This window comes from Microcebus murinus, chromosome 3 (assembly GCF_040939455.1).
Source record: "Microcebus murinus isolate Inina chromosome 3, M.murinus_Inina_mat1.0, whole genome shotgun sequence".
Taxonomy (NCBI): domain Eukaryota; kingdom Metazoa; phylum Chordata; class Mammalia; order Primates; family Cheirogaleidae; genus Microcebus; species Microcebus murinus.
In genome coordinates, this window is record NC_134106.1 from 475,056 (window position 1) to 500,788 (window position 25,733).

The 25,733-nt window shown below is 56.2% G+C and overlaps 1 protein-coding gene across 1 annotated transcript; it reads right to left on the reverse strand.

Annotated features, from left to right (window-relative positions):
* Window positions 1-19,468: 19,468 nt before the first annotated feature.
* On the reverse strand, window positions 19,469-25,733 carry TMEM18 (transmembrane protein 18). The gene is made up of 5 exons (XM_076000510.1): window positions 25,616-25,733; window positions 23,124-23,244; window positions 20,865-20,919; window positions 19,997-20,090; window positions 19,469-19,910 (listed from the first exon to the last, which is right to left on the reverse strand). The coding sequence occupies exons 1-5, from the start codon at window positions 25,670-25,672 to the stop codon at window positions 19,821-19,823; spliced, it is 417 nt and encodes a 138-aa protein (XP_075856625.1). The 5' UTR covers window positions 25,673-25,733; the 3' UTR covers window positions 19,469-19,820.

The window sequence follows — 25,733 nt, forward strand, 5'->3', positions numbered from 1 at the left end:
CGGGATTTGCAGTTTATTCTGAATTTTTAAGAAATCGCCACACTACAGAACAGATTTGAGCTAGAGCCTGTAAGTGTGGGCAGATAACCTTGCCCAGAACTTCTCAGGGACCCGGCCAAATTCTCACAACACTTGCCTTGTCTTCCTGCGGAGAAGTCGCTGCCTCCGCAGCCGTCCTGCTCAGGAGTCGCGAAGGGAAGTCTGGGAAGTGGGACCGCCAGGTTGCCTGCCAGGGTAGCCCTCAGGAGCACCCAGCACGACGCAGATTTAAGTGTTTAGGGTTTCTTCCTGGATGCGAAGCATAGCACCAAACTAAGTAAAGCACGCGTGCGTTTACACAGAGTAAAGCACACGTGCGTTTACGAGTAAAGCACGCGCGAGTTTACACACAGAGTAAAGCACGCGTGCGTTTACACACAGAGTAAAGCACGCGTGAGTTCACACAGAGTAAAGCACGCGCGAGTTTACACACAGAGTAAAGCACGCGTGCGTTTACACACAGAGTAAAGCACGCGCGAGTTTACACACAGAGTAAAGCACCTGTGAGTTCACACACAGAGTAAAGCACGCGTGAGTTTACACACAGAGTAAAGCACCTGTGCATTTATACACAGAGTAAAGCACGCGTGAGTTTACACACAGAGTAAAGCACCTGTGCGTTTACACACAGAGTAAAGCACGCGTGAGTTCACACAGAGTAAAGCACGCGCGAGTTTACACACAGAGTAAAGCACGCGTGAGTTTACACACAGAGTAAAGCACCTGTGCGTTTGCACACAGAGTAAAGCACGCGTGAGTTCACACAGAGTAAAGCACGCGCGAGTTTACACACAGAGTAAAGCACGCGTGAGTTTACACACAGAGTAAAGCACCTGTGCGTTTACACACAGAGTAAAGCACGCGTGAGTTCACACACAGAGTAAAGCACGCGTGAGTTTACACACAGAGTAAAGCACGTGTGAGTTTACACACAGAGTAAAGCACGTGTGAGTTTACACACAGAGTAAAGCACCTGTGAGTTCACACACAGAGTAAAGCACCTGTGCGTTTACACACAGAGTAAAGCACGCATGAGTTCACACACAGAGTAAAGCACGCGTGAGTTTACACACAGAGTAAAGCACGCGTGAGTTCACACACAGAGTAAAGCACGTGTGAGTTTACACACAGAGTAAAGCACGCGTGAGTTCACACACAGAGTAAAGCACGCGTGAGTTCACACACAGAGTAAAGCACGCGTGAGTTCACACACAGAGTAAAGCATGCGTGAGTTCACACACAGAGTAAAGCACCTGTGAGTTCACACACAGAGTAAAGCACGTGCGCGTTTACACACAGAGTAAAGCACGCGTGAGTTCACACACAGAGTAAAGCACCTGTGAGTTCACACACCGAGTAAAGCACCTGTGCGTTTACACACACAGTAAAGCACGCGTGCGTTTACACACAGAGTAAAGCACGCGTGCGTTTACACACAGAGTAAAGCACCTGTGCGTTTACACACAGAGTAAAGCACGCATGAGTTCACACACAGAGTAAAGCACGCGTGAGTTCACACACAGAGTAAAGCATGCATGAGTTCACACACAGAGTAAAGCACCTGTGAGTTCACACACAGAGTAAAGCACGCGTGAGTTTACACACAGAGTAAAGCACGCGTGCGTTTACACACAGAGTAAAGCACCTGTGAGTTCACACACAGAGTAAAGCACGTGTGAGTTTACACACAGAGTAAAGCACCTGTGCGTTTACACACAGAGTAAAGCACGCGTGCGTTCACACACAGAGTAAAGCACCTGTGAGTTCACACACCGAGTAAAGCACCTGTGCGTTTACACACAGAGTAAAGCACGCGTGCGTTTACACACAGAGTAAAGCACGCGTGCGTTTACACACAGAGTAAAGCACCTGTGCGTTTACACACAGAGTAAAGCACGCGTGCGTTTACACACAGAGTAAAGCACGCGTGAGTTTACACACACAGTAAAGCACGCGTGCGTTTACACACAGAGTAAAGCACACGTGCGTTTACACAGAGTAAAGCACGCGTGAGTTCAGACAGAGTAAAACACGCGCGAGTTTACACACAGAGTAAAGCACGCGTGCGTTTACACACAGAGTAAAGCACGCGCGAGTTTACACACAGAGTAAAGCACCTGTGAGTTCACACACAGAGTAAAGCACCTGTGAGTTCACACACAGAGTAAAGCACGCGTGAGTTCACACAGAGTAAAGCACGCGCGAGTTTACACACAGAGTAAAGCACGCGCGCGTTTACACACAGAGTAAAGCACGCGTGCGTTTACACACAGAGTAAAGCACGCGTGCGTTTACACACAGAGTAAAGCACGCGTGCGTTTACACACAGAGTAAAGCACGCGTGCGTTTACACACAGAGTAAAGCACGCGTGCGTTTACACACAGAGTAAAGCACGCGTGCGTTCACACAGAGTAAAGCACGCGTGCGTTCACACAGAGTAAAGCACGCGCGAGTTTACACACAGAGTAAAGCACGCGTGCGTTTACACACAGAGTAAAGCACGCGTGAGTTTACACACAGAGTAAAGCACCTGTGCGTTTATACACAGAGTAAAGCACGCGCGAGTTTACACACAGAGTAAAGCACGCGTGCGTTTACACACAGAGTAAAGCACGCGCGAGTTCACACACAGAGTAAAGCACCTGTGAGTTCACACACAGAGTAAAGCACGCGCGAGTTCACACACAGAGTAAAGCACCTGTGAGTTCACACACAGAGTAAAGCACGCGTGCGTTTACACACAGAGTAAAGCATGCGTGAGTTTACACACAGAGTAAAGCACGCGTGAGTTTACACACAGAGTAAAGCACGCGTGAGTTCACACACAGAGTAAAGCACCTGTGAGTTCACACACAGAGTAAAGCACGCGTGAGTTTACACACAGAGTAAAGCACGCGTGCGTTTACACACAGAGTAAAGCACCTGTGCGTTTACACACAGAGTAAAGAACGTGCGCGTTTACACACAGAGTAAAGCACGCGCGAGTTTACACACAGAGTAAAGCACCTGTGAGTTCACACACAGAGTAAAGCACGCGTGAGTTCACACACAGAGTAAAGCACGCGTGAGTTTACACACAGAGTAAAGCACGCGTGCGTTTACACACAGAGTAAAGCACCTGTGCGTTTACACACAGAGTAAAGCACGCGCGCGTTTACACACAGAGTAAAGCACGCGCGCGTTTACACACAGAGTAAAGCACGCGCGCGTTTACACACAGAGTAAAGCACGCGCGAGTTTACACACAGAGTAAAGCACGCGTGCGTTTACACACAGAGTAAAGCACGCGTGCGTTTACACACAGAGTAAAGCACGCGTGAGTTTACACACAGAGTAAAGCACGCGCGCGTTTACACACAGAGTAAAGCACGCGTGAGTTTACACACAGAGTAAAGCACCTGTGAGTTTACACACAGAGTAAAGCACGCGTGAGTTTACACACAGAGTAAAGCACCTGTGAGTTTACACACAGAGTAAAGCACGCGTGAGTTTACACACAGAGTAAAGCACGCGTGAGTTTACACACAGAGTAAAGCACGCGTGAGTTTACACACAGAGTAAAGCACCTGTGAGTTTACACACAGAGTAAAGCACGCGTGAGTTTACACACAGAGTAAAGCACCTGTGAGTTTACACACAGAGTAAAGCACCTGTGAGTTTACACACAGAGTAAAGCACGCGTGAGTTTACACACAGAGTAAAGCACGCGTGAGTTTACACACAGAGTAAAGCACGCGTGAGTTTACACACAGAGTAAAGCACGCGTGCGTTTACACACAGAGTAAAGCACGCGCGAGTTTACACACAGAGTAAAGCACCTGTGAGTTCACACACAGAGTAAAGCACGTGCGCGTTTACACACAGAGTAAAGCACGCGTGAGTTCACACACAGAGTAAAGCACCTGTGAGTTCACACACCGAGTAAAGCACCTGTGCGTTTACACACACAGTAAAGCACGCGTGCGTTTACACACAGAGTAAAGCACGCGTGCGTTTACACACAGAGTAAAGCACCTGTGCGTTTACACACAGAGTAAAGCACGCATGAGTTCACACACAGAGTAAAGCACGCGTGAGTTCACACACAGAGTAAAGCATGCATGAGTTCACACACAGAGTAAAGCACCTGTGAGTTCACACACAGAGTAAAGCACGCGTGAGTTTACACACAGAGTAAAGCACGCGTGCGTTTACACACAGAGTAAAGCACCTGTGAGTTCACACACAGAGTAAAGCACGTGTGAGTTTACACACAGAGTAAAGCACGTGTGAGTTTACACACAGAGTAAAGCACGCGTGCGTTCACACACAGAGTAAAGCACCTGTGAGTTCACACACCGAGTAAAGCACCTGTGCGTTTATACACAGAGTAAAGCACGCGTGCGTTTACACACAGAGTAAAGCACGCGTGCGTTTACACACAGAGTAAAGCACCTGTGCGTTTACACACAGAGTAAAGCACGCGTGCGTTTACACACAGAGTAAAGCACGCGTGAGTTTACACACACAGTAAAGCACGCGTGCGTTTACACACAGAGTAAAGCACACGTGCGTTTACACAGAGTAAAGCACGCGTGAGTTCAGACAGAGTAAAACACGCGCGAGTTTACACACAGAGTAAAGCACGCGTGCGTTTACACACAGAGTAAAGCACGCGCGAGTTTACACACAGAGTAAAGCACCTGTGAGTTCACACACAGAGTAAAGCACCTGTGAGTTCACACACAGAGTAAAGCACGCGTGAGTTCACACAGAGTAAAGCACGCGCGAGTTTACACACAGAGTAAAGCACGCGCGCGTTTACACACAGAGTAAAGCACGCGTGCGTTTACACACAGAGTAAAGCACGCGTGCGTTTACACACAGAGTAAAGCACGCGTGCGTTTACACACAGAGTAAAGCACGCGTGCGTTTACACACAGAGTAAAGCACGCGTGCGTTTACACACAGAGTAAAGCACGCGTGCGTTCACACAGAGTAAAGCACGCGTGCGTTCACACAGAGTAAAGCACGCGCGAGTTTACACACAGAGTAAAGCACGCGTGCGTTTACACACAGAGTAAAGCACGCGTGAGTTTACACACAGAGTAAAGCACCTGTGCGTTTATACACAGAGTAAAGCACGCGCGAGTTTACACACAGAGTAAAGCACGCGTGCGTTTACACACAGAGTAAAGCACGCGCGAGTTCACACACAGAGTAAAGCACCTGTGAGTTTACACACAGAGTAAAGCACCTGTGAGTTTACACACAGAGTAAAGCACCTGTGAGTTCACACACAGAGTAAAGCACGCGTGCGTTTACACACAGAGTAAAGCACGCGTGAGTTTACACACACAGTAAAGCACGCGTGCGTTTACACACAGAGTAAAGCACACGTGCGTTTACACAGAGTAAAGCACGCGTGAGTTCAGACAGAGTAAAACACGCGCGAGTTTACACACAGAGTAAAGCACGCGTGCGTTTACACACAGAGTAAAGCACGCGCGAGTTTACACACAGAGTAAAGCACCTGTGAGTTCACACACAGAGTAAAGCACCTGTGAGTTCACACACAGAGTAAAGCACGCGTGAGTTCACACAGAGTAAAGCACGCGCGAGTTTACACACAGAGTAAAGCACGCGCGCGTTTACACACAGAGTAAAGCACGCGTGCGTTTACACACAGAGTAAAGCACGCGTGCGTTTACACACAGAGTAAAGCACGCGTGCGTTTACACACAGAGTAAAGCACGCGTGCGTTTACACACAGAGTAAAGCACGCGTGCGTTTACACACAGAGTAAAGCACGCGTGCGTTCACACAGAGTAAAGCACGCGTGCGTTCACACAGAGTAAAGCACGCGCGAGTTTACACACAGAGTAAAGCACGCGTGCGTTTACACACAGAGTAAAGCACGCGTGAGTTTACACACAGAGTAAAGCACCTGTGCGTTTATACACAGAGTAAAGCACGCGCGAGTTTACACACAGAGTAAAGCACGCGTGCGTTTACACACAGAGTAAAGCACGCGCGAGTTCACACACAGAGTAAAGCACCTGTGAGTTCACACACAGAGTAAAGCACGCGCGAGTTCACACACAGAGTAAAGCACCTGTGAGTTCACACACAGAGTAAAGCACGCGTGCGTTTACACACAGAGTAAAGCATGCGTGAGTTTACACACAGAGTAAAGCACGCGTGAGTTTACACACAGAGTAAAGCACGCGTGAGTTCACACACAGAGTAAAGCACCTGTGAGTTCACACACAGAGTAAAGCACGCGTGAGTTTACACACAGAGTAAAGCACGCGTGCGTTTACACACAGAGTAAAGCACCTGTGCGTTTACACACAGAGTAAAGAACGTGCGCGTTTACACACAGAGTAAAGCACGCGCGAGTTTACACACAGAGTAAAGCACCTGTGAGTTCACACACAGAGTAAAGCACGCGTGAGTTCACACACAGAGTAAAGCACGCGTGAGTTTACACACAGAGTAAAGCACGCGTGCGTTTACACACAGAGTAAAGCACCTGTGCGTTTACACACAGAGTAAAGCACGCGCGCGTTTACACACAGAGTAAAGCACGCGCGCGTTTACACACAGAGTAAAGCACGCGCGCGTTTACACACAGAGTAAAGCACGCGCGCGTTTACACACAGAGTAAAGCACGCGCGAGTTTACACACAGAGTAAAGCACGCGTGCGTTTACACACAGAGTAAAGCACGCGTGCGTTTACACACAGAGTAAAGCACGCGTGCGTTTACACACAGAGTAAAGCACGCGCGCGTTTACACACAGAGTAAAGCACGCGTGAGTTTACACACAGAGTAAAGCACCTGTGAGTTTACACACAGAGTAAAGCACGCGTGAGTTTACACACAGAGTAAAGCACCTGTGAGTTTACACACAGAGTAAAGCACCTGTGAGTTTACACACAGAGTAAAGCACGCGTGAGTTTACACACAGAGTAAAGCACGCGTGAGTTTACACACAGAGTAAAGCACGCGTGAGTTTACACACAGAGTAAAGCACGCGTGAGTTTACACACAGAGTAAAGCACGCGTGCGTTTACACACAGAGTAAAGCACGCGCGAGTTTACACACAGAGTAAAGCACCTGTGAGTTCACACACAGAGTAAAGCACGTGCGCGTTTACACACAGAGTAAAGCACGCGTGAGTTCACACACAGAGTAAAGCACCTGTGAGTTCACACACCGAGTAAAGCACCTGTGCGTTTACACACACAGTAAAGCACGCGTGCGTTTACACACAGAGTAAAGCACGCGTGCGTTTACACACAGAGTAAAGCACCTGTGCGTTTACACACAGAGTAAAGCACGCATGAGTTCACACACAGAGTAAAGCACGCGTGAGTTCACACACAGAGTAAAGCATGCATGAGTTCACACACAGAGTAAAGCACCTGTGAGTTCACACACAGAGTAAAGCACGCGTGAGTTTACACACAGAGTAAAGCACGCGTGCGTTTACACACAGAGTAAAGCACCTGTGAGTTCACACACAGAGTAAAGCACGTGTGAGTTTACACACAGAGTAAAGCACCTGTGCGTTTACACACAGAGTAAAGCACGCGTGCGTTCACACACAGAGTAAAGCACCTGTGAGTTCACACACCGAGTAAAGCACCTGTGCGTTTACACACAGAGTAAAGCACGCGTGCGTTTACACACAGAGTAAAGCACGCGTGCGTTTACACACAGAGTAAAGCACCTGTGCGTTTACACACAGAGTAAAGCACGCGTGAGTTTACACACAGAGTAAAGCACGCGTGCGTTTACACACAGAGTAAAGCACGCGCGAGTTTACACACAGAGTAAAGCACCTGTGAGTTCACACACAGAGTAAAGCACGTGCGCGTTTACACACAGAGTAAAGCACGCGTGAGTTCACACACAGAGTAAAGCACCTGTGAGTTCACACACCGAGTAAAGCACCTGTGCGTTTACACACACAGTAAAGCACACGTGCGTTTACACACAGAGTAAAGCACGCGTGCGTTTACACACAGAGTAAAGCACCTGTGCGTTTACACACAGAGTAAAGCACGCATGAGTTCACACACAGAGTAAAGCACGCGTGAGTTCACACACAGAGTAAAGCATGCATGAGTTCACACACAGAGTAAAGCACCTGTGAGTTCACACACAGAGTAAAGCACGCGTGAGTTTACACACAGAGTAAAGCACGCGTGCGTTTACACACAGAGTAAAGCACCTGTGAGTTCACACACAGAGTAAAGCACGTGTGAGTTTACACACAGAGTAAAGCACCTGTGCGTTTACACACAGAGTAAAGCACGCGTGCGTTCACACACAGAGTAAAGCACCTGTGAGTTCACACACCGAGTAAAGCACCTGTGCGTTTACACACAGAGTAAAGCACGCGTGCGTTTACACACAGAGTAAAGCACGCGTGCGTTTACACACAGAGTAAAGCACCTGTGCGTTTACACACAGAGTAAAGCACGCGTGCGTTTACACACAGAGTAAAGCACGCGTGAGTTTACACACACAGTAAAGCACGCGTGCGTTTACACACAGAGTAAAGCACACGTGCGTTTACACAGAGTAAAGCACGCGTGAGTTCAGACAGAGTAAAACACGCGCGAGTTTACACACAGAGTAAAGCACGCGTGCGTTTACACACAGAGTAAAGCACGCGCGAGTTTACACACAGAGTAAAGCACCTGTGAGTTCACACACAGAGTAAAGCACCTGTGAGTTCACACACAGAGTAAAGCACGCGTGAGTTCACACAGAGTAAAGCACGCGCGAGTTTACACACAGAGTAAAGCACGCGCGCGTTTACACACAGAGTAAAGCACGCGTGCGTTTACACACAGAGTAAAGCACGCGTGCGTTTACACACAGAGTAAAGCACGCGTGCGTTTACACACAGAGTAAAGCACGCGTGCGTTTACACACAGAGTAAAGCACGCGTGCGTTTACACACAGAGTAAAGCACGCGTGCGTTCACACAGAGTAAAGCACGCGTGCGTTCACACAGAGTAAAGCACGCGCGAGTTTACACACAGAGTAAAGCACGCGTGCGTTTACACACAGAGTAAAGCACGCGTGAGTTTACACACAGAGTAAAGCACCTGTGCGTTTATACACAGAGTAAAGCACGCGCGAGTTTACACACAGAGTAAAGCACGCGTGCGTTTACACACAGAGTAAAGCACGCGCGAGTTCACACACAGAGTAAAGCACCTGTGAGTTCACACACAGAGTAAAGCACGCGCGAGTTCACACACAGAGTAAAGCACCTGTGAGTTCACACACAGAGTAAAGCACGCGTGCGTTTACACACAGAGTAAAGCATGCGTGAGTTTACACACAGAGTAAAGCACGCGTGAGTTTACACACAGAGTAAAGCACGCGTGAGTTCACACACAGAGTAAAGCACCTGTGAGTTCACACACAGAGTAAAGCACGCGTGAGTTTACACACAGAGTAAAGCACGCGTGCGTTTACACACAGAGTAAAGCACCTGTGCGTTTACACACAGAGTAAAGAACGTGCGCGTTTACACACAGAGTAAAGCACGCGCGAGTTTACACACAGAGTAAAGCACCTGTGAGTTCACACACAGAGTAAAGCACGCGTGAGTTCACACACAGAGTAAAGCACGCGTGAGTTTACACACAGAGTAAAGCACGCGTGCGTTTACACACAGAGTAAAGCACCTGTGCGTTTACACACAGAGTAAAGCACGCGCGCGTTTACACACAGAGTAAAGCACGCGCGCGTTTACACACAGAGTAAAGCACGCGCGCGTTTACACACAGAGTAAAGCACGCGCGCGTTTACACACAGAGTAAAGCACGCGCGAGTTTACACACAGAGTAAAGCACGCGTGCGTTTACACACAGAGTAAAGCACGCGTGCGTTTACACACAGAGTAAAGCACGCGTGAGTTTACACACAGAGTAAAGCACGCGCGCGTTTACACACAGAGTAAAGCACGCGTGAGTTTACACACAGAGTAAAGCACCTGTGAGTTTACACACAGAGTAAAGCACGCGTGAGTTTACACACAGAGTAAAGCACCTGTGAGTTTACACACAGAGTAAAGCACGCGTGAGTTTACACACAGAGTAAAGCACGCGTGAGTTTACACACAGAGTAAAGCACGCGTGAGTTTACACACAGAGTAAAGCACCTGTGAGTTTACACACAGAGTAAAGCACGCGTGAGTTTACACACAGAGTAAAGCACCTGTGAGTTTACACACAGAGTAAAGCACCTGTGAGTTTACACACAGAGTAAAGCACGCGTGAGTTTACACACAGAGTAAAGCACGCGTGAGTTTACACACAGAGTAAAGCACGCGTGAGTTTACACACAGAGTAAAGCACGCGTGCGTTTACACACAGAGTAAAGCACGCGCGAGTTTACACACAGAGTAAAGCACCTGTGAGTTCACACACAGAGTAAAGCACGCGTGAGTTTACACACAGAGTAAAGCACGCGTGCGTTTACACACAGAGTAAAGCACGCGTGCGTTTACACACAGAGTAAAGCCCCTGTGAGTTTACACACAGAGTAAAGCACGCGTGCGTTTACACACAGAGTAAAGCACGCGCGCGTTTACACACAGAGTAAAGCACCTGTGCGTTTACACACAGAGTAAAGCACCTGTGAGTTTACACACAGAGTAAAGCACGCGTGAGTTCACACACAGAGTAAAGCACGCGTGCGTTTACACACAGTGTAAAGCACCTGTGCGTTTACACACAGAGTAAAGCACGCGTGGGTTTACACAGAGTAAAGCACCTGTGTGTTTACACACAGAGTAAAGCACGCGTGAGCTCACAGAGTAAAGCACGCGTGAGTTCACACACAGAGTAAAGTATGCGTGCATTTACACACGGAGTAAAGCACCTGTGAGTTCACACACAGAGTAAAGCACGCGTGCGTTTACACACAGAGTAAAGCACCTGTGCGTTTACACACAGAGTAAAGCACGCGTGCGTTTACACACAGAGTAAAGCACGCGTGCGTTTACACACAGAGTAAAGCACCTGTGCGTTTACACACAGAGTAAAGCACGCATAGGTTTACACAGAGTAAAGCACCTGTGTGTTTACACACAGAGTAAAGCACGCGTGGGTTCACAGAGTAAAGCACGTGTGCGTTCACACACGTGACTTCGCTCATTGGGCCCTCTGTCCTAACGGGTTTGGCAGGGAGGGAAGCCGGGCCGACCCCGGGCAGAGGCGTTTCAGTGGCACAGGGTCACTGGTGAGCTGGTGGTGCCGTCACTCAGAGGAACCCACAAGGGTGACGTTCCCGCCTCCACTTACCCAGTGGGCTCGGGCCGGGCGGCTCACATTCCCACACCTCTGCCCACATCCGTGAGGCCAGCCCTTCAGAATGCACCCTTGATGGGCCAGTCGGCACCTGCAGAGGGTGGGGCGGTGCACACCTTCCACTGCGCGCTGAGCTCGCAGAAACCAGGGGCCAGGAGGACAGCCGACACAGCCGGCGTTTCGTGCTCTCGGACCCCGGCTCCCTGCCAAGCACAGCTGCCGGGGAGGGGGGGAGCCGTTCCCAGCTTTCGTGCAACTTTGTCGGCCAAAGACGCTTTGAATGTGTAGTTCAGGGCGAAGTCCTAGCTTTTTGTGCATGTCGCCCACACGTCGGGTTTGCAGAAAACTGGCCAAGCGCAACCGGGAGGGTTACTTTTGTCTCTACTAAGTACGTGCTGGACACTGCCGGGTGCCTGAGAAGGTGGAAGCAGTGACACCAGTGTGGACCCTAAAATAACTGATGCTGCATTTTTTAATTTGCTTTTCTTGGTAGGATCTGGTTCCCACCTTCGTGGAAATTACCTGCTCCTACCTGACAGCAGGGGCCCAAACCCACCTGGCACCAGGGGCCGGTCCCACGGGAGACAACTTTTCCTCGGGGGGACAGGGGCCGGGTGGCAGCAGCACCAGGAGGAAGGAGCGTGGGAGGGCGGAGGGCTCATGGGTCCCCGGGACTCACGCTGGGGTGAGACGGTGCAAAAGGACCTGGGGGCGACTGTGAGAAAGAAAGTTGGATGAACTTTGCTGGCAGAAGCCAGAGGGCAGCAAGTTGAGTCCGTAGGATTTTGTGAATTGGGTTCTTTCAAAACATTTTTAAAAACAGGAACAAGACGACTCACGGTTGGTGGCCCTCTGACTGCTTCTAGAGAAGAGAGACCCCACGTTGGCGTCAGCCTGGACAGTCAGAGTGGCAGGTGCGGTTCCCGGCGGTCACCCAGCCACGCGCCACTCACGGGCACTGCCACAGGCCAGGCCTCACGGCACGTCACGATCCGGGGAACAGGCCGGCCCAGCCCCTGGCACCCTAAGGATACAAGGGTGGCACCTCCTTAGGGCTCTGGTTAGTCACTCATATGTCCTGAGATCAACAGGTGTGAAGCCCTGTCTACACACCAGTTTGCAGCTGCAGGGGCAGGTGCAGGCCCAGCTGTGGGTGGGCGTGGGTGGGCGTGTGTGGACGTGGGTGCGCGTGGGTGGACGTGGGTGGACATGTGTAGATGTGGGTAGACGTGTGTGGACGCATATGGACATGGGTGGGTGTATGTGGACGTGTGTGGACGTGGGTGGGCGTGGGTGGACGTGGTGGGCATGGGTGTTCGTGGGTGGGCGTGGGTGGACATGGTGGGCGTGTGTAGATGTGGGTAGACGTGTGTGGACACGGGTGGCCGTGGGTGGACATGGTGTACGTGGGTGGACATGGTGGCGTGGGTGGACATGGTGGACGTGGGTGGACATGGGTGGACGTGGGTGGACATGGTGGGCGTGGGTGTGCATGGTGGACGTGGGTGGACATGGTGGGCGTGGGTGGGCATGGTGGACGTCTGTAGATGTGGGTAGACGTGTGTGGATGTGGGTGGACGTGTGTAGATGTGGGTGGATGTGTGTGGACGCGTGTGGACGTGGGTGGGCGTGTGTCCTCACCAGTGCTGGGTCCAGCCCAGCACTGGGAGGTGCTCCAGGCCCCGAGTTGCAGATGGGAAGCTGGGAGGGACTTGACCTGGGAGACGGCCGGGGCGGGGACCACGCCGAGCGCCTGCTGCTGGGCCTTGGGACGGCGTCGCGGATGGGCCTTGGGACGGCGTCGCGGATGGGCCTTGGGACGGCGTCGCGGATGCGTGGTCAGCCCACAACAGTGACAGTAAGTCCCACCAACCGAGTCTCCTGGAACCGGCTGTGGATGGCCGGGGGCGATTTGACGACACTGCCCATTCCGGAACTCTCCGCAGCGGGCCTCCATTATCTGGCCGTGAGACTAAATAATGGGAAACGTATTAAGCATTCAAAATATTCTGTGTGCTCGGGTGAACGCAATGAAATCAATAGCAGTTGCTGCTCAGAAACCGCGCACGGCGATTTCTGGAAAGATCCTGAAGTGCTCTGCGGGGAGGGGGGGGTGCCAGGCGGTCGTCACGGGGGGCCGATCAGCGGCTGCAACGTCCAAATTGCTGCCATATGGCGGCCTGTTCGGGCCACTCAGCCCACGCCTGTTGTTAAGAGGACTTGACAAATCGAAGCTGAGCCTGTTTTCTTTCCAAGTGGGGGTGCTGGGGGCCTGTGGGAAACGCCCCACCCCCGCCCAGAGGCCAGCGGACAGGCCATTGGACGGGACAGGGGACAGGACAGGGGACAGGGCAGTGGACGGGACAGGACAGTGGATGGGACAGGGGGTGGGACAGTGGATGGGCCATTGGATGGGACAGGGGGCGGGACAGTGGACGGGGCAGGGGACGGGACAGTGGATGGGACAAGGGGCGGGACAGTGGACGGGGCAGGGGACGGGACAGGGGACGGGACAGTGGACGGGACGGGGCGGGACAGTGGACGGGACAGGGGGTGGGACAGTGGACGGGGCAGGGGACGGGACAGTGGACGGGGCAGGGGACGGGGCAGGGGACAGGACAGCGGACGGGACGGGGCGGGACAGTGGACGGGACAGGGGACGGGACAGGGGACGGGACAGTGGACGGGGCAGGGGACGGGACAGCGGACGGGACAGCAGACGGGACGGGGCGGGACAGTGGACGGGACAGGGGGCGGGACAGGGGGCGGGACAGGGGGCGGGACAGGGGGCGGGACAGCAGACGGGACGGGGCGGGACAGGGGGCGGGACAGGGGGCGGGACAGCAGACGGGGCAGGGGGCGGGGCAGGGGGCGGGACAGGGGGCGGGACAGCGGACGGGACAGGGGGCGGGACAGCAGACGGGACAGGGGGCGGGACAGGGGCGGGACAGGGGCGGGGCAGGGGGCGGGGCAGGGGGCGGGGCAGGGGACTGACAGAGCCCGTGTGGCTCTGCAGCGCCAAGTCCTGGCGGCTGCCTCAGCCCCGGGCTGCGTCTGACCGGAAGAGAGGCTGAGGCCTGTGTCACCTGAGTCGCTGTGTGTCGTGACCGCACGTCGTCATGGAGCAGCCCGTCACCTTCACTCTGTCCTTCACTGCGCTCGCTACGTCCACTCTAACTAGCCGGAACCGCTCACCAGATCTGTCCATGGGTCCCCAAGCAGGTACCTGTGCAGGTGCAGTGAGCGTTCCCCAATGCAGCGGACAGGTGGATCAGCCACGTTCTCTCTAGGTGCCTGCGTGTGTGACCGTGCGCAAGCGTGTGGGTGTATGTGTGTGTGCATGTGTGTGAGTGTTTGTATGTGTGTGTGTGCGTGTGTGCCCTTAAGTGTGAGCTGTGTGCACATGTGTGCGTTTGTCTGGGTTTGCTTCTGGCCAGGTAAGAATGCACCACGCACTTTACACGCTGTAACCCGTCTCCATGAACACAGCAGACGGAAGCCGTGTTGTTGGGGTCCATTCCCGAGTTCGGGACGTTCCTCACCCGGAAACATCAGCCTCCCGCTCTGCGTGTGACGGTGTTCTCCTCAAGCAGCCCAAACACAGGCTCTACTTGGCATGGAGCCCTGGTGCCCGTGGGAGGTTTGGGGGAAGCACCTTCCCCCGACAGCGGGGAAAGAACCGGAATGTGCTGGAGACCAGAGGGGAGAGGCTCCGTGTGGTGACTCCATTTCTCGGCGTAGGAGTCGGGACCGTGCAGAGTGAGTGACCACAGGTGCCCAGGCGGGGAGTGAGCGCTTCCCCGCCAAGCTCAGTCACTGCTCACGCTTCGTTCCTCCCGCCGGGCACCTGGAGTGACAGGTGGGCACACCCTGGACACGCAGCCGTCCGACGTGAGATGAATCCTACTCTGTCACCAGCCCGGGAGCCGTCACGCGCACACAGCTCAGGGGAATTTAACTCACACTTTTGATCCTTACAGGGATCTTACTTTAAAAAGTATGTCTAATGTTACTAGACACCTTTCCAAGAGGAGGAACTGAAGTTCAGAAGAGTTCAGAGATTTGGCCGTTGTCAAAGTCCCAGCAAGTCCCGACGGCTGGGAGGCGAGACCAGCCTGGCACGGCAGCTGGAATCTCCCAAGTGGAAGAAAGACCCCCAGTCTGAGCACCACGCACAACGGTAAAGACCGAGCCAGGCGCGGCGCTGTGAAACTGGGAACCTTGAGGAAGTTAACCACGGCACTGGCAGGGACCTCCGCAGTCCAGGCGTCTGGACGCTGTGGCCCCGTCCCCATGGCCAAGGCCGCCCTGAGCACCTTCCTGGCCGGGACGCCGCCCGCCCGTCGCCGGCTGGGTCCCTTGCTCCAGGCCCAGGTCCTCTTGTCCACCTCCCTGGCCGGTCCACCCTCAAGGCCACAGACGGAGCCACATGCTGGACACTCAAGCCAGGCCCCGCCTGTCCCCTGAGCAGCCCAAGTGACCATGCAATTCCCTTGGGAAGAGCTGGAGCCTTGGCAGGGTCTGGGGTCCACAGGGCCCCTCCCTGTCCCCACACACACCCACCCCAGGCGTTCCCACGGCTGGCCTGCCCGAGAGGCCCCGGATCCCTGCTCCCACCTCCACCTCTCCAGATTTGCATCACATGGGAGCACCTGTCAGTCAGAAGTCAGAAGGGCCACGCCAGCCCGGCTGGCTTCACTCCTCTCCACACTCGTCCCAGCACACTGGGTTTGCTGCCCGAACGCCATCTCCTCCACTAGGTTACAAGCTCGGCTGAACCGCCTGGCGCCGGACATTCAGTAACGGGCTACGTGCACCCAGGAACAGGTGCACGGCCCAACACCTGCACAGCCCACACCTGCTCAGCCCGGCACACACGTTCAGGGCCCTCCTGCTGGCAGCAGGTCACATGTGTGCACACATGAGTCCGGCCCTCGAATCTGCGAGGGGACAGACCTAACTCACCCTCCTCATAGCCCTGAAACCAGGGCGCAGTTCACGGAAGTCGCATGTTCATTTTGGACAAAGTCTGTCACACAGGTAACACACCCTGTTGGGGAAATATGACTGAGGAATTAATGAAATGTGGCTCATAAGATCATTATTCTATTGCATAGCCTGGTATTGCGATGTCAAAGACAGAAACAGGAGTTTGCAGGGTTTTGCCCTGAAGGAATGTGTGGACTCAGTGTTTCACTTACTAGAGGCTGCTATCATGGGAGAGCTCTCAAATCTCCAGTAGGGATGTTTCCCAGGAAGGCTTCCCTGTATCTCAAAATCTGTGAGCTTCCCTGTGTCTTGAAAGACAAGACAAGGCAAACATGGCCCACAGGATGGGAGCCGGAGACAATGAGTGCACTTTGCCCAGAGATGCGCCCTGGTGGTTATAAACAACCTGTTTATTAGAGATGGGCTTCCTGCTCTCTCCTGTCTGTCTACCTTTAAGTCCACTGTAACTAGTCAAAGAAATATGGAGTCACTATACCTCTTTTGTTTTACCTTTGTTAATTGACAACTACTACCTCTTTAGAAATTAGCCCCTGAAAGAGTTTGTACCTGTTTGTTCACCTAGATAGATTAGAAGCCCCTTGAGAGGACTTTTGACCCTAACCCACTACCTGTATTCCCTAGCAACTGCATTCCCTGGTATGCAAGTATGTTACCCTGACAACTGGTAATTGATGTCTGTGATTACAAAAACCTGCGTGAATCTAACCATATTGCTGGCGGTTATGGAGACACCCCTGTCCCCTGGGTGCCCCCGCTGTGTCAAGTCTGATCTCTTTATATATAAAAAACTATAAACCATACCTTGGTCTCTGCGTATTCTTTTCTTTCTCTCTGCTGCCTGCCAGTGTCCTTATCCCCTGTGGCGACCCCCGTCCTAGGGACCTGGCTCGGTGGGGAGAAGCAGCCGATCTCCTCGGGGCCTGCCCCAACCACTCCCGCCGCAGTCACGGTTCTCACGTGCTCACCACGCAGAGACGCAGGCTGCACTGAAGCGTGCTGTGTGACGCGGGAAGGAAAAAGCGTCCGCAGTGGTCTGGGAGGGGAGGCTCCAGGTGCCTTTCCCGACAGGAGCTCAGGAACCCCGGGGCTGCCCCGGGGGCGGGTGGCTCCGTGCCAAGGGTGCCGTCTCCTGACGGGGGACCAGGGCGGCTCCTCCCGACCTCTGCGCAGCGAGCCCGACGTGTTTCCCTCCTCACGTCACGTCTGTGACGGGGGAGAGAACACGCCAACATTCCCTGCCGCTCCGGCCCGCATCCTGCTTCCCTGCCTGACACGCCCGTCTTGCCTGAGCCGAGTGTCCCCCAGGGTGGTGCGGCCGGCAACGTCCCAGCCCTCAAGCTCGGCGCCAGGTGGCGAGGGGACCCCCAGGGGCGTTCCAGGTGCCCCCGTGGCCACTTCCAGGAAGATTCAAGACAAATACAGAATTTTGGGGAAAACGCATGCCATACACTACCCAAGATGCAGTTCATTGCGTGGCAGTTGATACATTCAAGGTGTCACAGGTCTGGAACGTGCAAAATATTTTTAATCATAAATCTCCTTTCCTCTTTGTCCATAAACACGGAGTAGAAACACCTGCTTTACACACACACAGCGGAAGACGGCCTGTGGACCCCTCCGTGTTTATGGAGGGTGGACGCGGTTCCTCCCCCCACCCAGCTCTGCGACTGTGCCCGACCTGCCCACTCTCATAAACTACCACCTGCCTGCAGGTGCCCTGGGCTCACAGGATCTTCCCTGGCGTGAGGACAAAGTATCAAGACACTTGTTAACACAGTACCTTAAGGCAGTGAGTACGAACTCGCAGAACAGTTAAAAATAAAGTGAGGTTTGCTGTCGTGAAAACAAAACATGACTGCTCCCAGGCATGCGCCCACACAATGAAAACCAGCAGCCCATGTCATGCTCCACGTCATCAGCATCGAGTGTGTGCCTAGCCAGCAATGCCATAACACCGTCTTGTCACAGGGAGGCTGAGATTCAGTCCAGGGGTCCCGCATGTAGACAGTCCACACGACACACAGAGGTGAGAAGTCACACTGAGAACGCAGGGCGTCTGCAACTTCCCTGGTGGTTTTGTGCGTTCAAACACGATCACCCACTTGTTTCCTTTCTGTGAAACTGACTTGTGATGCAGGGAACTCTTTTGAGGCTGCGATTCCATCAAGTGTCTAGAGCTGGTAGTTCTCAGAGGTGCACACTTAGGCGTGTTGTCAGACGCGATGCACGAAATCATCCACCTAATCAAACATGTTTAGAGACAGCTGGTCTCTGACCACCTGCCACTCTCAACTACAGACGTGATGGAGACAAGGCGCACGGGCATGAGCCGTGTCATAAGTAGGCGTCGCAGTGCCATGGCTCGCCTCTGACCTGTCTGTGGGTTAAAGCCAACTCTGTAAACAGTGAGGACAAGGTCCTGACTTCCTGTCCTGCCTGGCTGCTCCGCGGGGGCAAGCCCGTCCTCACACAGCACGGGGCGGGATGACCCCCCAGGGCCAACGGTGGGGGGTGGGGGGGTGGCGGATCCTGCATATCTTACCCGGGTGTTTAAACACACACCTCTCATGCAAAATGGAAAACACACACGGTCAAAATCAAAAAGTAAAGCCTGGAGCCAGGGAACAGCATGGAACAGCAGGGAAGGAAGGAGGGAGGGAGAGAGTTTTTGGTCCAGGGAATGTGCTAGATGACTGTTTAAATTGTTCTTGTTCTACCACTTTTTGTATTGTTTATATAAATTATTTATTCACAAATAAACTCATGTGAATAGAAAATTTTTTTCCCCAACAGAAGGGACAGCACCGCATCCTGAGCCCACGCGGTGGGGAACGGCGGCGCTTGGGCAGGGACAGACTCCCTCCCCCATCTGCGTGGACTCGCGCCGGGAACAGCTGAGTCACCCGCTTGCACTTCGTCCCGAACAGCAAACGAGCAACTCACTCCACAGGCTCTGCCTCCTCCGTGGTGTCCTGTGTGTGGGGGTCACACCTTGGTCCCCCGCCACATGCAAGGGGTGCCCCCCCCACCAAAAACGCCCCCGCCTCTCCTGGAGGCGAAGGACCCTGCGCCGAGAACCTGCGACACACACATGAGCAGGGCGGGCCGTGGGCAGGTGGCCGTTTATTAGCTTCACAGGTTTGATATTCACTGAACACGTGTAATTCACGCCAACTCCACAAACGACGCGGACGGCTGCAACCAAACCCCAGGTCGGGGAGCTCTGGGAGAGACGGTTCCGCGGCCTCGCTGGAGACCCGGGCAGCCCGACAGGCCCCGCCGGGCGCAGATCCGCGCTGCGTGGAACCCCTGCGGCGCAGCGCCACGGCGTGGAAGCCAGAGAGCCGCGACTCGACTTTGAGTCAGCTGCGAAGGGCGCTCGGCAGGGGGACGGTGGGGACGGGGACTGACAGACACACCCGGGACCCTGCGACGCCGTCGCCCTTCCTCACTCCTCCTTCCTCCTCCTCTCTCTCCTCCTCTGCTGCGCGCGCTTCAGGTCGGCCATGGCGTCCAGCGTCCGGCGCACCCACAGCACCTGCGGACGGCGGTGTGGAGCCGGGTGAGAAGGGCAGCCAGCCGGGGGCGGGGCGGGGTGGGGGCAGGGGGGGGTTGGGCACGCACCACGATGACCATGGCGTTGAGCAGCAGCGGCGCCGAGAACACGAGGGAGATGAACATGCCCCTCGAGTCGAAATACTGGTATTTGGCAAATAACCTGTTTTGAGAAAAAACAGAAGATCGTTTGGCAACACAACAAAACGCGTTTCCAGTGAGCTCCCCGCTCGCCTGTCGGAAGGACGTGCTGCCGGGGAAGAGGGACCGCCCGGCCCCACGGCCCCTGCGCTCACAGCGCGCCACCACCACGTCCCGGGTGTGACCCTCGCACAAAGACACAGGGGGCATGGGACGAGGGACGGGGACAGGGACAGAGCCAGGGGGGCGCTGGGGGCGCGGTGAGGCGGGCATCCAGGCCGGGGCTGAGCTCGGTGGGGCTCGCCCGACGGGGACGCGGGGGCTGGGCTGCGGGAGGGAGGCAAGCACTGAGCGCAGGGCCACGGCCACGGCACAGGCAGCCGGCCCCTGCTGGGATGTCGGCCGGAGGGCGCCCAGGGAGCAGGAGTCCATGCAGCCGTCCCAGGCACGGCCCCACGCTGGCCCCCGCGTGCGCCGAGCTCACCCTAAAATGCCGCCTTGTTCGTTCTGCAGCTAAAACTCCCTTAACCGGCCGCTGTTCCCCCTCAGTGCGCCGTTACCTCAACGCCCAGCCCTGCGCAGCGGCAGGCGTGGCCAAGAGCGCCCCGTCCTCACCGCAGCAACGAGGCGCCGGAACCCAGGACATGAGGTCCCGCGGCTTCTTCGTCCCCCCATGAGTCCTGCACCCCTCGTCCCCCCCAGCCCTGCGCCCCCCCCTCGAGTCCTGCACCCCTCGTCCCCCCCCAGCCCTGCACCCCCCATGACACCTCCTCGCCTGGCGCGGGAAGCCGGTTACCTCCAGTTCATGGCGGCCACTTCGTTGATGTACTCCGCGCAGTAGACCAGGAGCACTGGAAAGACAGAGACCGCGTGTTGACTTGACACGGGCAACCGCCAGTCATCACGGAGTGAGGCACACGCTGGACACAAGGGCCCTGTGTGCGACGCAACGTCTAACCTGATGTCACGTGAGGCGGGCGCTCTGACACTGCGAAGGGACGGCCACACGGCCTGCGGGCGAGAAGACCCGGGTCCACACGTTCAGGGCCTCGCGGCCCAGGCAGCGGCAGAGCCCCGGCGGGGCCCCGGGCTCTCGCCTGACAGCGCAGGTGTCCCCAGCCTTGCTGTGTAAGGTGCCTGTCCCCATGACGCCGGCCATGGCTCCGGCCACCGACACACGCCACGGACCACCAAGGGCCAGGAGGCCACGTGCTTAAACCCTGTCCAACCTCACGTGCCCGGAGCTGCCGTGCGAGACCACGACTGAGGCCTCACGGGAAACGGACGGGAAAGCTCCGAGGTTCGGGGGCAAAGGCAGGAGGGAGAACGGACCCACAGGGCAACGACAGCGCGGGACAAGGTGTCACCGTCACAGGTCCACCTGCACCGCCACCTCCCGGCACGGGCCAGGGGCCCGCCCAGGGTCTCGAGTGCACTCTCGGGTCATGCTGTCCCTCAGACCGGGGACGGTGACGCGAGCTGCTGACACCTGGCCTGCGGCACAGACAGTGAGACCTGGCAGACGTGAGACCCGGAGGGCGATTTCTGGTTTTCACTTCTCAGCTGAGTCTCAGGAGCCAACTCTCTGGCTCTCCCTGACCCAAACCGGGGAGGGTAAACCGGGTGAGCGTCTCCTGGCTCCCCTCCTGGAGGGACCCGGTGCGGCCCGAGAGAGGAAGAGGACGGAGCCAGGGCAGGAGAGGGGCGTGGGAGGAAGCCTGAATGTGCTGGGAGCTGGGGAGTCGGGACCCCGGTGTGCGTTGATCGTGAAGATGGCTCTGAGCTGGGTCGGAGCTAAGGAGTCCTGAGAAACTGGACGGCACACGGAGCAGTGTCCCCGCCACAGGTGAGGCAGTCGCCCCTCCCACCCCCCCAGAGGGAGCCGCCCCACGCGGCTCTCAAGTCGGCAGAGCTGTTCCAAGTCCACGAGCTCACCCGGCGAGGCCCCTGGGGTGCCTTGGGGCCTTTGCACACGCCGTCCCACGCAGCGCACTCACTCCGGCCCCCTCGCCACAGCTCATTCCCCTGCATCTCAGTTTAAGTGGCCCTGCCACGGTTTGAACCAGGCTCAACGTGCTGGCGACTGTCCGATCTAACCCGTCCCAGCTGGCAGCCGCAGGGGCGACTGCGACTGCTCCCTGACGCAGGGGCACCCACCACGCCCCACGGGGCTAGGAGGCCCCGACTGCCCTGCTTGTCCTCCACCCGTGCTGGCCCGACAGACAGCTGTGCCCAGAGGAGGCCGTCGCTTACTCGCACGGGACTTAACAGCTCAACGCTTCACCCACCTTCCAGGTAGCTTCTCCTACAGATCTCCTGCCTCGCACACAGCCAGCGACGAACTCACCTGAGGTCGGCTGTTGTGTTTGTGACCGCCAGGCTCAGTCTCGGTCTCTCCAAAGTCCGCAGAGTCGAGAGGAGCCTCAGCCGGGCCTCTGCTCACGCTCGGCACCAGAACCGCGCAGGGTCCCAGGGCTGGGGTCCCTGACTCCTGCCCACCCCGCCTGCCCTGCCCCTGCACGGCAGGGGTGCCGCCCTCTTGCCCCCACACAGGGATGTCACCCAGGGTCTCCTGGCCCTGCCAGCACCAGTCGCTGCTCCCGGGCTCCTGTAGTAACACGTCACTCCCCCCAGACTCCGTGCGCCTTGGCTTTTCTTTCCTGTGCACCCTTCCTCAACCGCCCCACGCAAGCCCATCCCTTCTCCAAAGCCCGGGAGCCCCGACTTCAGAATCGCCCGGGCAACGTCTTATGGACACACAGAAATCATTTCAGTGGCCAGACTCGCCTCTACACACCTGGTGCTGAGCACCCTGCCTGGCATGCAGCAGGGACTCACAGAGTCCTTTCTAATTTAATATCCAAACATTACTTTTCTTTACCGTTTCCAGGAGTGAAATCTGGGAGTGCCTTAACATTCAAAGTGAACACAGGGTGGAAGGGTTGGGAGGTCTTGTAACAACATTCACCTGTTGGGAAGGCACGGACGAATGTGCACACCCAACTCCACACCACACAGCAGTCGGGGCTGTGGAATTTCTGTGCTGTTTACTCACCGAGGCACAGGAAATGCCCAACCTGCAGTCTGTAGCTCTGGGAGGAGACACAGGTGAGCAGCAGGCAGAGCACGTGGAAGACTGCCAGCCCCACCAGCCACGGCTCGGTCCAGTCTGTCTGCTGGGAGGACACGACAGGGGCTCAGCACCCTCACCTGCGCCACTCACTGGCACCAAAGCAGCAACAAGCAACGGCGTTTGTGGCTCCTTGGACTAGTTCTGATGGCCCTGGGACACCTGAGCCACCCTCACCTGCATGTGCTGACTCACCCCAACCTTTCCACCAACCTTTCCGAAATGCGCCCAGCCCAGACTCCTACTTTACAGGAGGGCCATGTCCACAAGCCAGCTCAGGGCCACCTGAGCCCAGTGCCACGAGGTACCCAGTGCTCTCCTGGCACTCAAAGCTCCCCTGAAGCTCAGTCCCCACTACTCAGTCCTGACTACTCAGTCCCCATTACTCAGTCCCCACAGACACTGAAGTCCCCTCCTGACACTCAGTCCCCACTGACACTGAAGTCCCCTCCTGACACTCGGTCCCCTCCTGACACTGAAGTCCCCACCTGACACTCGGTCCCCTCCTGACACTAAAGTCCCCTCCTGACACTCGGTCCCCTCCTGGCATTGAAGTCCCCTCCTGACACACGGTCCCCTCCTGACACTGAAGTCCTCTCCTGACATTTGGTCCCCTCCTGACACTCGGTTCCCACCTGACACTGAAGTCCCCACCTGACACTCGGTCCCCTCCTGACACTGAAGTCACCTTCTGACACTGAAGTCCCCTCCTGACACTCGGTCACCTCCTGACACTGAAGTCCCCTCCTGACACTGAAGTCCCCTCCTGACACTCAGTCCCCTCCTGACACTGAAGTCCCCTCCTGACACTCGGTCACCTCCTGACACTCGGTCCCCTCCTGACACTGAAGTCCCCTCCTGACACTCGGTCACCTCCTGACACTCGATCCCCTCCTGACACTGAAGTCCCCTCCTGACACTGAAGTCCCCTCTTGACACTCAGTCCCCTCCTGACACTCGGTCCCCTCCTGACACTGAAGTCCCCTCCTGACACTCGGTCCCCTCCTGACACTGAAGTCCCCTCCTGACACTCGGTCCCCTCCTGACACTGAAATCCCCTCCTGACAGGCGGTCCCCTCCTGACACTCGGTCCCCTCTTGACACTCAGTCCCCTCCTGACACTGAAGTCCCCTCCTGACACTGAAGTCCCCTCCTGACACTCGGTCCCCTCCTGACACTTGGTCCCCTTATGAAGCTCATAGGCTTTGGAAGCTCAGCCCTCCCGATGGTCCCTTTACCATCCTCAGCCCTCCCCATGCCCTCCTCCTGACCCCCACTGGGTGAGATGAGCCCTCCCCTCCAAGATGGAGCCCTGCAGAGCCCTTCTGGACTTCTTTGAGAGTCAGCTGCTCTGCGCAGGGTCCCCAGGGGCCTCCTTCGGGTCAGCACACCTGCAGGAAGAGCACAGGTGGCCTACCTGGAGCCAGGCAGGGCAAGAAAGGACAAGCTCATCGCTGCCCATCAGCACGTGGACCGAGAGCCCAAAGAGGCACAAGGCACTACCATAGCCCAGCAGGCCACACCACCCCTGGGTGGCCACAGGGACTCGGGGGCCTGAGGACGGCTGTCTGGGGGCACCAGGCCACTGCCAGATGCCAGGACACAGCACAGAGGTCTCCCCACCTCCCCTCCAGACCCCAAGTTGAGCAGCCCCCTTCCCCCCCAAACCAGTAGGCCCGGGACTAGCTCGCACACTCCGCCTCCATGGTCCAAGCTCCTCCCCGCATGGCCTCCAGCCCTGCCCCCAGGGACCAAGCTCCTCCCCACACGACCGACAGCCCCGCCCCCAGGACCCAAACTCCTCCCCGCACGCACTACAGCCTCGCCCCTAGGACCCAAGCTCCTCCCCGCATGGCCTCCGGCCCCGCCCCCAGGACCCAAACTCCTCCCCGCGCGCACTACAGCCTCGCCCCTAGGACCCAAGCTCCTCCCCGCATGGCCTCCGGCCCCGCCTCCAGGGCCCAAGCTCCTCCCTTCATGACTTCCAGCCCCGCCCCCAGGACCCAAGCTCCTCCCTGCATGACTTCCAGCCCCGCCCCCAGGGCCCAAGCTCCGCCCCTCACGCCCTGTCCAACCCTTGAGCAACGCCCGGCGGCTCGGCACAGCCCCGCCCAGCAGCCCCACATAGAGCGCAGCTCTGCACTCTCCAGAACACCCTAAGCCACACCCACAGAACCCACCGTGCACGCAAGGCCCGAGCCCCGCCCTAGGCCCCGCCCACACTGCTCGAGCTCCGCCCGCCAAGGACCAGCCGGCACCACGCACGGCAGCGCCGCCACTCAAGCCACGCCCACGCCGCGCACGCAGCCCAGGCCCCGCCCAGCAGGGCCTGCGCCGTCCCACCCCTAATCCGGGTTCCCCGCTTGTCCGCAAGGCAGCTGGAGCCCGAAGTGGGGACTGCGCAGGCTGCGAATTACCATGATGACGGCGGGGATGCTGTCTGGGAACGAGGTAACGGAGAACGGGGACGGCATGGTGCCGGAGAGCCGCCCTCGCAGCAGCCGCGCACCCGCCTGGCCGGGCTCCAAGGAGGAA